This window comes from Sorex fumeus, unplaced genomic scaffold, assembly GCF_029834395.1.
Source record: "Sorex fumeus unplaced genomic scaffold, SorFum_2.1 ptg000043l, whole genome shotgun sequence".
NCBI lineage: Eukaryota > Metazoa > Chordata > Mammalia > Eulipotyphla > Soricidae > Sorex > Sorex fumeus.
Window position 1 is genome coordinate 31,700,160 of NW_026606100.1, and position 14,387 is coordinate 31,714,546.

Consider the following 14,387-nt stretch of genomic DNA (forward strand, 5'->3'; position numbering starts at 1 on the left):
CTCCCTGTCATGAGTCTGAGGATCATATGGAATGCTGGGGATCGAACCTGGGTCAACCAAGGATTCATGGTTGATGGTGCACTCCAGTACAGAGAACCCTACAACTTGCTCTTGTCTTAGATGAGAATTGAGTGAGACCCCAGACAGACCCCATGTTGAATCTGTGTCAAATCAGCTTCCCCAAATCCCATGCTTTGCTGGCCTGTGTTTTTCACAGTCCCATCTAGTACTGTTGTCACTTTTTAAATTATAAATTCACTCCCACCCCCACCCCCACCCCCGACACACACACATACACTTATAAAGACATTGTGAATGTCCCTGTGGAAAGCAGAGAAGAGAGAAGGGAAAAACCCTTAGTCTTTATGTCACCGATCCGATAGCTTGGGGAGTTTCTGTCTGCAGTTGGCTGTGAGTGACGCCTCCCCGTCGTCCCCTCAGCTGGAGACCGCATCTCCCCTGACCTGGCTTCCACAGCTTTCAACATTCAGTAGGTCCGAGGCTGCAGGGCCTCCAGATCCTCACGCAGCCCGTTTGCTGGGGACGATGGCACTTTCCCACCACCTGCCATCAACTGCCGACCTTCCTTCTTCCCTACGCCTTCTCACAGAAGTGGGGGCAGTTGTGATCGGCCTGCCCCGAGACAAATCTCCCCATGTGGAGCCACTAATCCTGAGAATGATCATCTTAACCCTGCTGTTGTTTCTCTCCTTAGACCAATCAGGAATTGGTGCCAGCAGGAAGCACCATGAGCCTTTCTCTCTCCCACTCGTGACCTTGGAAAGTGGGAGAGATGGCCAGAGAGAGTGGGTTCCCGCCACCCTAGGCACACAGCGGGGCAGGGGGCTCGCAGCTCACAGGGCACGAGTGACAGCCTTTTCAGGAAGTCTGCCGGAAGTAAATGGGCTACTGTTAGGTCTGGGGGGCCTTTTGCCAAGCGTCGGCATCAGCTACTGTTAATCCTACTCTTGGTTGGCCGCCCGTGTGCTCTGTGGATCTGGGGGACGGACCTCCAGGTGAGCCCATTGGCCTCTGGCCTGTGTGGGTAGGGCCAGCATTCATTTGTCACAAAGCCAGTTGCTGCAGTGGGCACAATTGTGTGCAGTACAGTAGATTGTAATGAAGGGTACAGAACTGGTCTTGGGCTTCATGGAACCTCAGTCTTTTGACTGAAGGGTTTATTCTCACCTTCATTTAAAAAAAATTTTTTTTGGATGTATCTCTCAAGTGGTGCCCAAGAGGTCCCTGAGTCCCCGGGCAGTGCTGGGGGCCTCCAGGGTCACATCCTGTAGTGTTGTGGATGTACCAAGGGGGACCGGGGATCGAACCTGGACTGGCTCCATGCACGGCATGCTCCTTCACCCATGTACTGTCTCCAGCCCTGGATTGCCCTTGCACTGGAGAACAAGGTGGTGAGGTGGGTTGGACACCACTCTCTGAACCTCTCAGCGTCTTTGTCCGCGGTCCAGGGCTGAGCCCAGGGGAGAGCCCACTGTAAGCAGGAGCCATGCAGCTCGGAACTGGCTTCTTACAGGCCTGGCCACATGCCCGTTTGCCAGTGAGAACGTGCGTTTATAGCAGCTTCACAGGGAGGCGTGCCTCAGTGGACGCCCAGCCCTTTACTGCCAGTGTGTTGAGTCAGAAGCCTCGCTTCCTACCCCCTTCCCTGGCACTTGGGCTTCTTCGGTTTCTGGTTCTAGAACTGGCCTTGCCGCATGCAGAAGGCAGGGAGATGTTTTAGTTTTTTTCTAGCGCTGACCTCCGGGTGATACCTGGGGGCCTTGGAGCCGGGCCTCTGACCACCTGCCTCCTCTCCTCTGGTCGCAGGCCTTGGGGGCACGAGGGCGGGAGCTCTGGAGCCTGACCCGTGGGAAATGGGGCCTGGCCAGCTTCTGCGTCCCAGGGGGCACGCCGGTTGGCTGGACTTTCTGCACATGACAGATCTGACTTCTGAAGACTTCTGAAGAGCTTGGTTGGTGGGAGAACAAACGCAACCAACAGCTGTGCCAGAGTCTTCCCAAGCCAGGCTCATCACGGAGTTTTACTTTGTGGCCAGGAGTTGTGTGTGGAGAGGAAGGATGGAAGGCAGGCCATGGCTGAGCAGTTGGGTGGGCTCCCTGGCGGCCTCCTCTTCCCCTTCCTACACCCTGCTCCATCCACACTTGTCCCCTTAGTCTTCCTCCGGAGTGTCAGCATCGCTCTGCTGTCCTGCCCCAGGGCTGTGCACCTGACCCCCCAACCCCTGGCCTCCCAGACTGCCCCAGGCCTTGCTCCCTCACCTCCTGTTGGAGTTCCTCCCTCCAACATCATCTCGGGCTGGAGCTGGTACCGCGGGTAAGGTGCTAGCCTTGCATGGCACAGGTTTCGCTCTCATGCTTCTTTTCTTTTGATGCGGGGTCAGGGATTGAGCTCAGCCTCACACATGCGAGCTGTGCCTCAGGTCAGACCATCTATTCTTCTGGAGAAATAGATCCAAATGCATATTGTTTTAAGATAGCGTGGGTGTGGGGGCTGGAGCGATAGCCTAGCAGGTAGGGTGTTTGCCTTGCACGTGTCCGACCTGGGTTCGATTCCCAGCACCCCATATGGTTCCCCAAGCACTGCCAGGAGTAATTCCTGAGTGCAGAGCCAGGAGTGACCCATGTGCATTGCCGGGTGTGACCCAAAAAAGCAAAAAAAAAAAAAGGGTGGAGTGAGTGTCATGTTGAAAATAAATCAGGGCTGATGTGCCCGAGTCCAAGGTAGAAGAAGGGGTTAATAGGGCGAAGAGGGTGTATTTAGGTATTCAGGGATGAGTTCCTCAAAGATGGAACATTTGAACTGGCAGCTTATGTGACCGTCCTGGCTGCTGCAGTAGCGGCACATAATACAACCTCAGGGGCACTGTTGGTTTCGGTCAGTGTAGTTGGTGCGCCCTGGACTTTATATGTGTGAAGGCAATAAAAGGAGCTAGTAGTGCAAAGGTCCTGAGGTAGAAAGTACCTTGATCTTCTCGGAACAGAAAGAAGACTAGTGTGTCTTCTTAGACCAGTGGGGGCAAAATGAGGTCAGAGAGTTTGAAGGCAGGGTAAAGAATGTGACATTTGGGGTCACATTGGTAGAGTGCATTTGCATCGTTCAAATGGTAGAGTGCGTGTCCCTGAGTTCAGCCCTCTTTAACATGTGGCCTCTCCACTCTAGCAGTGCCTGCTTAGTTCCTGTGACCCCTGAGCACCTCTAGGTGTGGCCTTGATGGCCTTTAAGCACCCGGCAGACAAGCATCCCCAATCCAAGCAAGCTGAGGTCACCTGAGTGTGGCCCCAAGTTTTTTTTTTTAATTTTTTATTTTATAAGGTAGTTCACAATATTCGATCATATCCAGTATTCAGACACCAGTCCCACCATCATTACACCTTCCCACCACCATATTTGGAATGTTTCGATCCCAATCCCCAATCCCTGTCCCAAAGCACAACTGAAATAATATATTTTGTATTGTTTGTTATGAAAAACTGCTGAAAATGCAACAAAAAAAGTATCCATAGAGGAAACAGTATGAAGATTGTTCTATTTTGGCAGGGACCATTAAGACATCTTGTTACAGGTTGAGTGATGTATGTATATATATATCTGAAAATATGTATATATGCACATATATATATATATGTATTTCCCTCTATGATTGGTTTCCTACTATTTGAATCCATCAAATGTGGTGTGGTACTCTTGGAGAATGGGTAGGGAGTATCTTATGTGTCACCATGCGGCCACGTGGTCCAGAAATGCGTTCACTCAGAGCGGCCTTGAGCATGGCAGCAATTGGGTTGTGGAGGTTTTTGGCTGTTGGGTCTGGGTCCCTTGGGGGTGGGGAAGGCTCTCACCCGCCCCCCAATGGGGTGCCCTGAGTGAAATAGCCTGGTGCTAGTGGCCCCGAACTTTTCTTTTCTTTTTGGGTTGCACCCAGCAATGCTCAGGGGTTTGTTCTGACTCTGCACTCAGGAATTGCTCCTGGCGGTGCTTGGGGTACCATATGGGATGTTGGGAATCGAACCCGGGTCGGCCGCGTGCAAGGCAAGCGCCCTACCCACGGTGCTATTACTCCAGCCCCAAGTGACCCCGACTTTTAAAAAATGGTGACATTCAGCAAAGTTGCCATAGTCTGACAGGGAAGGTACCATTTTCCCCACGTTAATCGTCGCCTTCGCATGTTCATCACACCCAGCTTTCTCAGCCCCAAATCAGCTTATATCCTTTATAAAAGCTTTACATAATGGCCAAACCTGAACTTTTTTTCTTTTGCAAAAAAACAAACAAAAACTGGCATAAATTCTGCAGTGAGGGACCAGAGTGATAGTACAGCAGGTAGGGTGCTTGTCTTGCATTAGCCGACCTGGGTTTGATCCCCAGCATCCCTTATGGTCCCCAGAGCACTGACAGGAGTGATTCCTAAGAACAGAGCCAGGAGTAGCCCCTGAGTATTGCCAGACATGGCCCCCCAAAACAAAACAAAACTTAATAAGTTCTGCAGTGATTTTGGGAGAACCATAGTTCTCAACCTTCCTCCCCTGGCCGACTGTCCTGAAGATGCTGGTTAAAAACCACATCAGTTTGCGGGAGCGATAGTGCAGTGTATAGGACTTTTAGCCTTGCACACTCCAGGTTCAATCCCCGGCATCCCATATGGTCCCCCAAGCACTGCCAGGAATAATTCCTGCATGCAGAGCCAGGAGTAGCCCTAGAGCATCCCTGGGTGTGGCCCAAAGTCCAAAATCATAAAAAAGTAAAACATCAATTTGATGCCTTTGTGTCAGGAGGCCCCGGGTTGCTAAGCTGAGGGTTTCCCCAGCCTGCGTGTCAGTCGGGCTGCGTTTCCATCTGAGGCTCCGCTGGGGATGACTTTTCTGGGCAGAATTCTTTGCCTCGCAGCTGGGAGAGTCGTGGACACTTCCGAGCCAGCAAGAGAAGGACTGTTAGTGAGAAATGATCTTCATTCCCCCACCTCCATGGGTATTGTTAAGATGTTGGGAGTGCTCTCTCTCTCTCTCTCTCTCTCTCTCTCTCTCTCACTTGCTTGCCCTCACACACACACACATGCACACAGGCACACATGGACACACGTGCACATGCACGGCATTTGAGCTCATAGCTGTGCTCTCTGGGGTCATTCCTCTCTAGCTGTCTTGTTCCAACCCAGGCTTGCTGAGGTTCCCACACTTTGTTGTGCTCATCGGGGCATGCTGCAGTGCAAATACAGCTGCCCACACCCACTCACTCCAGGCTGCAGTGCTCATAGACCACCTTACCAGGTTCACACAACACCTGGTGGCGGCACGGCAGAAAATGCATAGGGTGCTGGGCAACTGGGCAGCCCAGGCAGCAGGGCCTGGCCTCAGCCTCACTCTTGCAGGGCAGCTCTTCAGCTGTCAAACAGCCCCCAGCGCGACTCTCATGGTCCCCAACGTCAGTTCTTTCGTGGGTAGTGGGGGATAACACCCACCGATACTCGGGGTTTACTTCTGGCTTGTGCTCAGGGATCACTCCTGGTGGAGCTCAGAGAACCATGTGGGGTGCTGGGGATTGAACCTGGGTTGGCGCTGTGTAAGGCAAGCGCTCTACCCTCTGAACGATGCCCCACACCCTTAGTGTCTTCTTACATAGTTGGGCTGGAGGCTCATAGCAAAGTCTTGAGGATCTGATGCTGCTTGGATGGTGGCATCAGGGATCCCCAGGGCACTCTGGCAGTGCTGGGGGCCTCCAGCAATGCACACAGTGATGCTTGGGGGACCACGTACCAGAATTCATACGTGGGTCAGGATTCTGCTAGGCTTGCATGTCCGCTAACTGATGTACTATCTCAGCCTGGTTGTACTCCCTTTGTACATTATGTCGACACTCTTGCAAACTATGTTACCTGAACTAAAATATAATGACCATCAAGTATCCCCCTCACCCCGAACCTGTATGTGTGAATGTTACTTATTTTGATGCTGCTCATATGCCTCTTATGGTCACAACCGGTGATGCTCAGGGGTTACTCCTGGCTCCGCACTCAGAAATTACTCCTGGCAGTGCTCAGGGGACCATATGGAATGCTGGGAATCAAACCCGGAATCGAACCGGGTTGGCCACATGCGAGGCAAACGCCCTACCCGCTGTGCTGTCTCTCCAGCCCCTCTTTTGTTATTGTTATTATTATTTTTTAAATTCTTTTGCTGGTTTTTTTGGGGGGCTGCCCACACCCAAAATACTTAGGGGTTGCTCCTGATTCTGCACCTAGGAATCTTTGCTGACGGTACTCAGGGGACCATATGGGGTGCTGGTGATTACATGCTGGGCAAGCGCCTTACTGGCTGTCCTCCCTCTTCAGCCCATAAATTTTGTTTTTTGTTTTGAGGCCACAGCCTCACACACCAGGAGCTGAACCTGGGTCTACTGTACTGTCAATCCAGCCCTTTTTTTTCTTTTAAATAAGGGTCACACCCAGTAGTCTGGGTGAACTTCAGGGGGCTTTTAGGACCACACCTGGCAGTACTCAGTGCTGGGTGAAGCAGTGTGGGACACGGATCAAACTCAGGACCGCACACATTCTAGGCTTGTATTTCACCACTTTGAACTATCTCTACGGCCCCATTAATGATGTTTTGCTTCAAAGCCAGTGCCTCACACATGCAGGGCTCGCGTCCTACCACCCAGCCACATCCCTGGCATCCCCACTCATGGCTCTTGCCTGAGTCAATTATTACAGTGGCTGCCAAACGGTGGTTTCTAATTCCCAGTTTGTTCCTACATCTGTTGGTTGAGTTTTTCTGTAAGGAAGAGCCCTTTTTTCCCTCTATTTATTTACTTTTTTTTTCTTTTTGAGTCACACCTGGTGATGCTCAGGGGTTACTCCTGGCTCTGCACTCAGGAATTACTCCTGGCGGTGCTCGGGGGACCATATGGGATGCTGGGAATCGAACCCAGCTTGGCCACATGCAAGGCAAATGCCTGTGCTATCGCTCCCGCCCCTATTTATTTACTTTTTATAAAAGTGTATTTGCTAACCATCTCCAAAGAGTCAGAATTAACAGGATATGAATACATATGTCTGTGTATATATATGTTATTTCTATATGCATGTCTGTATCTAAATAATTGACTCAAAGTGAAGGATTCTAGGCAGATCTGCAGTACAGAGCACTGATGTTACTAGGTCTGTTGTGATCCACATGAACTCATAGATTCTTATTTGGGTGGGTCCCTACCCCGTGGTACTCAGGCCTTACTCCTGGCTCTGTGCTCAGGGATCACTCTCGACCGTGGTCTGGGAACCATGTGCAATACCAGGGATCGGACCCTGGTTGGCTGCATGCAGGGCAAGAGCCCTACCTGGTATACTCTTGCTCCGGCTCCCGTGGATCCTTAATGAAAAGATGTTAATTTATTACCATTTCTTTCAGTATTCAGATTTTTACCTAGATCTGGCCAGTGGGAGTCCTTCAGTTTAGCTTGAGTGTTCCTCTCAAGACTCTGAGCATTTCTTACTTTCTGGCACAACAAAATGTCAAGTTCATCCTGTACTTTCCCAGCCCTTGGATTCGGCACTTCCCCAGGGAGCTCTGCTTCCTTATGGTCAAAGATGATACTTAGAAGGCACAGTCTGGTGCTAGGCATTGCCATTGCTCGTGGGTAGCCCGTGACTGGAGAGAGCTAGGAAACATACACAGATGTACTCTTGGATTGTTTTCAGTGCCAGGGCCTCACACACGGTAATGGCTCGGTTATCGAGCCACATTCCTGAGCCACATCTTTGTTTTTATATCCAACTATTGAGAACCATAAGTTGTGTGTGTGTGTTAAATTTTTGATGGTGCTGGGGATCATACAGGCAAAGGCATGAGATATACCCTGAGCTGTATTTCCTTGGCACAAGCATTTTTTCTGCCTTCCTTATTTTCTTCTTCCTCAAAAACTAGTAACTATTTTTTTTCCTTTGGTGTTTTGACCATGCCTGGTGGTACTTAAGAGATCCCCAGGGCATAATAAGTAAATAAATAAGTAAATAAGTAAAGTATACAATTCAGTGCTTTAGTTTGGTTGCAAGGTCATGCCACCATCCCAGCTATTTAATTCCAGCTATTTAATTACTCGGGGCTGGAGGCCCGCTGGGGTGCTGGGGGTTGAACCTTGAGCTCCTGCATGCAAAGTGTGAGCACCAGACCTTGAGCCTTTGCTTCCGACCCTCTCGCTTTTTTGTTTGCTTTGTTTTTGTTTGGGTCTTATACCCGGCAGTGCTCAGACACTGCTCCCAGCTTTGTGCTCAGGGGATCATGCAGTGCTGGGGATTGAACCTGGGCCTGCAGTGTACAAAGCACATACCATAGCCCTTTGAGCTCTCTTCCCCAACCCCTCTTTTGCTTTTTTTTTTTAACCTAACAGTTCTTTATGATTGGGCACTTTGATTGTTTACCGTCTGTTCTCTTATTCCATCCCCCCTTCCTTCCCTCCCCAAGTTCCTTCCCTTCGTTGTAGTTGACCTGTTGTGATGACCAGGGGTCTTGGTGCTGACATGGTCCTCTGTCACACTTGTAGAGCCAGGCGAAGAGCTGGTATGTTTGGCAGGGTTGGCCTCGTCTCGCGGCGTTCAGGTATGCCCAGGATGCCCACGTTTGTTTGTTAAGGAGACAGTTCGTATGCTATGCAATTCGCCCTGCTAAAGTATACGATTCAGGGGCTGGAGCGATAGCACAGGGGTAGGGCATTTGCCTTGCATGTGGCTGACCCGGGTTCGATTCTCAGCATCCCATAGGGTCCCCTGAGCACCGCCAAGAGTAATTCCTGAGTGAAGAGCCAGGAGTAACCCCTGTGCATCGCTGGGTGTGACCCAAAAAAACAATAAATAAATAAGTAAAGTATACAATTCAGTGCTTTAGTTTGGTTGCAAGGTCATGCCACCATCCCAGCTATTTAATTCCAGAACTTACCTCCTCCCCCTCCAAGAATCCCCTTCACATTCTCTCTCCCATCTTAGCCCCAGTAACTCTTCATCTGTTTGTTTTTTTGTTTTTTTTTTTTTTTTCGTTTTTGGGTCACACCCGGCGATGCACAGGGGCTACTCCTGGCTCTGCGCTCAGGAATTACCCCTGGCGGTGCTCAGGGGACCATATGGGATCCTGGGAATCAAACCCGGGTCGGCCGCGTGCAAGGCAAACACCCTACCTGTTGTGCTGTCTCTCCAGCCCCTCACCTATTTTTTGTTTCTGGATTCATCTATTCTGAAAATCTCGCACATGTGGAATCATGATATGTGGCCTTTTTCCCTGGCATTGTTTGCTTAGCATGGTGTTTTGGGGGTTTATCCTTGTAGTGGGCATCGATTGTAAATACTGATCCATAAGTCCTTTTCTCATCAGATGGTATTTATTTCCCTGTAGGACTATGTGCTTCCTTTCGCTTACCCATTTATCTACCGGAGGCTGATTCCATTCGGGGCTATTATGAATACTGCCACTGTCAGCATTAGCATTTACGTTTTGGCGTGAACAAATGTTTTCGGTTTTCCTGGAGCTACACCAGGAAACCAGGAACTGTTGGATCCTATAGAGTGAGTAACTTCTTGAGGCGCTGCCAAGCTGCCCTCCAGAGCAGCTCTGCCGTTGTACGTTTCTGCCGACAGTGCATGTGTGGTCTGCATTCTCCCTGCGGTCACCAGCACGGGCGGTGTGGCATGGTCCCTCACTCTGGCTCTGATGGAAATTTCCCTCGTCCTGAAAGGGGGGGTGAACATGAGGGACCAACTCTTGGGCAGCTGTGATGACCCTCCCGCCACGTTCCTTCCAGAAAGTCTCGCCTGGGCTCCTGTCACAGGCCCGGAACCATGGTGCTTTGGGGCCCCGAAGGAGCACTGTTTCTTAGCCAGGTTTTTGGGGCAGATGTGGGGGCTAGCCCTGGTGGTCCAGCAGCCACTTTTAGGATTCTCCCGTGAGCAGAGTTGGCGTTCCTGTGGCTGGCACAATTCCAGAGCACAGCCGTCTGCCCGCCCGCCTCTCTCAGTGAGCTGGCTTTTCTTGGGGAAAGTGTTGAGGGTTGCTTCCTCCATCCTTGTGCAGCCAGGGTTGGATTCCCTCCCAACTCCCTGCCAGGCCGGGGGAACCTGTCGTATATTCCTTGGAAATCCATGTCTCCGTGGGAAGACATTCCACCACAGGCCAGCGTCCGAGCAGCCTTCTGGTAGTATGGTTCCTTTTTTTTCGTTTTGTTTTGTTTTGGAGCCACACCTAGCTGTGCTCCGGGGTTACTCCTGGCTCCAGGCTCTGTCCTCAGGAATCACCCCTGGCGGTGGCACTTAGGGGACCGAATGGGGTGCAGGGTTGGGTCTGCGGGCAGTGCAGGCACAGTGCAGGCGCAGTACCTGCCGCGCTATCTCTCCGGCCCCATGCGTGGTTCTTTCTCTGGCCCCAGCCCACCTTCTGCGGCACCCTCCACTCCCCTCGGTACCCCTTCGTTGGCAGGGCCGCAGGAGAGCAGCTGCCCGGGAAGGGTCTACATCCTCCAGTCCTGCCTGGCGGTGGACTGGAGAAGTCCACGCTTGAAGGGGTTCAGGCCACGTCAGGCCCCTGCAGGGCCCTTTCACGTCTGAGTGATCTCGTCAGTAGGCTGGTCTGCTTTGGACACGCGAGCCCTTTTGCCCCATCCCGGCTGCGTGTTTATCCCGAGGCGGGGCCCCTCCACACTGGAGGTCCAGGGTGTAGAGGTGGTGCCCCCGCCCCTGCCCCCACCCCGGCCTGGTGGGTGGTAGTGCACCGCAGGTGGAGACCATCTGGCTGGGCCCACCCCCCCCACCCCCCTACCAGCCAAGGGAGGGCCGGTCTGCCCACCCCAGCGCTGGCCCGGAGCCCCCGGTCCCGGCCGCACCCCTGCTGGCCGCATCTGGCGGACACGTGCACGCGCGTGCTTGTGCGTGCCCTCCCCGCGCGGCCGCCCCTCTGCACCCGCATCTTTGCCCCATTGCACAACCGAAGGCATGGGCTGCTTTTAGTCTCTTTTTCAAGTTTTTGTGGTTAGGAATTCACGTATTTCTCTTGGCCCGAGATGAAAGCCCGGAGCTGGGGTCTGATGCACGGTACAAAGCCGCCGCTAATTGGAGGCTGCCTGAAACCTCTTTACCCCGGGACCTTTGTAGGGCTTGAGCTGGAGGTCAGCCTTGCCCAGGCCCGGGTCATGCCTCCCGCAAGCCTGTAAGCCCAGCCCACCTGTTTGCTTCATGGAGTTCTTCATTCTCTGAAATGAGTTCCCCCCCCCCCAAAAAAAAAACAACAATGAAATAAAATAGATTATACTGTGTCTTGTCAAGTTTTTTTTTTCTTTTTCTTTTCAGCCAGGCCTCCAAAATCTATGTGTATGGGGCCAGAGATATAACTCATGTAAGGCCCTGGGTTTGATTCCTGTCACTGTAAACAAACACAGACCCAACAAAACAAAAGACAAAAAGTTAATTCTCAGCCTCTTAAAAAAAGAAAGAGCGACTGGAGTGATAGCACAGCGGGTAGGACGTTTGCCTTGCAAGCGGTCGGCCCAGGTTCGATCTCCAGCATATGGTCCCCAGAGCACTGCCAGGAGTAATTCCTGAGTGCAGAGCCAGGTGTGATCCAAAAAACAAAAAACAAAAAAAAGAAGAAGAAAAGAAGGAAGGAGGGAGCAGGCTGAAGAGATAGTGCACCGGGCAGGGCTCTGGCTTTGCACATGACCAAGCCGGGTTCCATCCCTGACACCCCAGATGGTCTCATCAGCCCCACCTAGAGTGAGTCCTGAGTGCAGAGGCAGGAGAAAGCCCTGAGCACCACCAGGTGTGCCCACGCCCCACAGTTCTCCAAAAAAAGTGCAAAACAAAACGAAAACTTAAAAGAGAGCCTGTTTCTGGCATTGCTAGATGCCTCTCGGAGGAGGAAACACGCTGCCCACAGGTCCTGAAGGTCTCAGGAGGACTGTCAGTCCCCGTGCTGGCTGGGCAGAGCACAGCCCCGCAGGGCAGTAAGGCGTCGGCTGGTGTCAGACCCAGATCACTGTCTGCCCTGTGTCCCCGGCCTGGCCGCAGAGATTGGGGGGGTGGTTGAAAGCTGCCCTGTGGAAGTTTCCAGTGAGGCCTGGGCTGCCCTTTGAATCGGCCTCTTGCTTCTGTTGCTCGGCCAGAATTCTCCTTTTTTCAGGGTTTGTGTTTGGTTGCTGAGGAGTTCATGCACGTGTTATTCCAGTGGGCTCATGTTTGCATAGGACATGCCATTGCTGCAAATTTTGTCGTGACTATGTTTTACCTCCGTGTGTGTGTGTGTGTGTCTGTGTCTGTGTCTCTGTGTCTGTGTGTGTCTCTGTGTGTGTGGAGGTGGGTTAGGGGCCCACCCAGTGATGCTCAGGGTTTACTCCTGGCTCTGCACTCAGGGGTCACTCCTGGAGGGACTGGGGACTGCAGGCAGTTCTGGGCATCAAACTTGGGTTTGCTGTGTGCAGGGGACATGCCTTACCTGCTGTACTCTCTCCCCATTCCCCTGCTAGGAAAACTAAAATTATGAGTGTTTCTCCTAATGTGATGAACTAAAATCATTTGCTTTTGATTCCTTTCAGATTTACAGGAACAGATGGACCTAGTGGTTTTGGCTTTGAGTTGACATTTCGTCTGAAGAGAGAAACCGGGGAATCTGCACCCCCAACCTGGCCCGCAGAGCTAATGCAGGGATTGGCCAGATACGTGTTCCAGTCAGGTAAGAGCCCGGGTGCCAGCTGCTGTGATGGTCCCTTTGCCACAAGCCAGGGTGGCCATTGGGCACTGGCGGGCATGCTTGGGTGCCGGAGGGGCGACCTTCCCTAGGAGTACTGGCACCCCGTTTGTACCATTAAGGCAAGAGCTGTGTCTTAGCTGCTGCTTCCTGGGTAGAATGCTCCCTGGGCTGTGGGAGAGACGGTGTGACAGTCACCTCCTCCTTGCCACCCTCTTGTTCTGACACCCTGCACCCTCGCTGCAGGCTGTGGCCCTGCTCCCAGTGAGCCCCTGACTAATGGTCCGTCTGTGTCTGCCCTGTCCCCCGTGGTCAGTACTAATGTTCATTGCTCCTGACTGCCAGTGACCAAGCCCTCCCGGGCCTGTAAGGGCACGCCCCCCCTTGCTAAGTCTTGGCTGTCAGTGGAGGGGAAACTGGGATCAGGCAGTATCTCAAGCGGTCAGAAATGTTGAAGCAGTTCAGGTGCCATCCGGAGCACCGGCCTGTGTTCCTGGAGCCCTCCTGGAGACGCTGATAAGGGACCCGAAGGGGAGGCTCTGTGCACGAGACGGGAGTTACTGGGTCATGCTGGGTTTGTTTTTAATCCTTGGAGTTGCTCCCGTTAGGGTCATTGCTCACAAGCATTTCCTATATCACCGCAGAGTTTGATTCTTTGATTTGGTTAGACACCTTCACATGAAGTCCAAGGCATTTTTATTCAAATCTTTGACTGCCATAGATGAGGACAGAACAACCTGTAGTTTTCAGGGTGTGATCCCCAAAATGTGATCGCCGACCCTTCTGATTCAGAAGGTCCTGGAGAACTTGCTGAGAACATAAGAGTTCCTGGGTCTGTTTAGCATCCCAGTGGGTGTTGTTTTGGGGCCACACCCAGCAGTGCTCAGGGGTTACTCCTGGTTCTCCACTCAGGAATTACTCCTGGTGGGGCACAGGGGACCACATGGGATGCTGGGAATTGAACTCTGGTTGGATGCATGCAAGGCAAACACCCTATCCTCTGTGCCATCATTTCAGTCCAGCAATTAATTCTTTAAGCTAGTCTTGTTCCAGACCTTGGAAGTCAGTTGTTAGAAGCATGTAGCTATTGCATGATGAGAGGGGCTCTTAAATGCCATCCGTGGGATATACACCCTGCTCTCAGTGAGTTTCCCAAATCCCCAGAAGAGCTTGCCGTTGCATGATCCTCACACCCGTGCAAGGCTTTCATTCACTTGGCCAGAGTCTGAACTGGGGTGTCTGTTTCCTGCTTTCTGACCTGACTCTCCAGAGGGACTCTTAAGGTCTGAGGATGGTACTTGGGCCCTAAACCACTGCTGACTGGAAGAGACGGTGTTCACAGGCGCGGATCCACAGCTGGTTTGCAGCCTGTAGCCATCGTGCTGCTATAATGCTTTGTGTTCCCCTTTCTTCCCTCGTGGGATGCCTGCAGCAGATGCGCATATAAAACCATCTTTGGGAAAATAGACGTTTACTGATGGGGAAGTTGAACTGCCATAGAAAAGTTGGGGGCGGGGGGGCCTCTGTGGGCTGGGCAGCCTCTGGCTTGTACAGACAGGTAACTCTTGGGTCACTGCTTAAGCCAGTGCATTCCTGTGTTTATTTCCACTTAATGTACCTGCTCAGGTGGATAAAGATCAGAGAGAAATGTAAAACAGG

The 14,387-nt window shown here is 52.0% G+C and overlaps 1 protein-coding gene across 2 annotated transcripts in view; it reads left to right on the forward strand.

Moving 5' to 3' along the window:
• The window catches only part of SUFU (SUFU negative regulator of hedgehog signaling), a 98,821-nt gene that overhangs the window by 22,512 nt on the left and 61,922 nt on the right, over positions 1–14,387 (forward strand). For both annotated transcript variants that reach the window (XM_056121011.1, XM_056121012.1), the window contains exon 3: positions 12,577–12,713. In XM_056121011.1, coding sequence (XP_055976986.1) covers positions 12,577–12,713 — 137 coding nt within the window. The remainder of the gene's footprint in view (positions 1–12,576; positions 12,714–14,387) is intronic.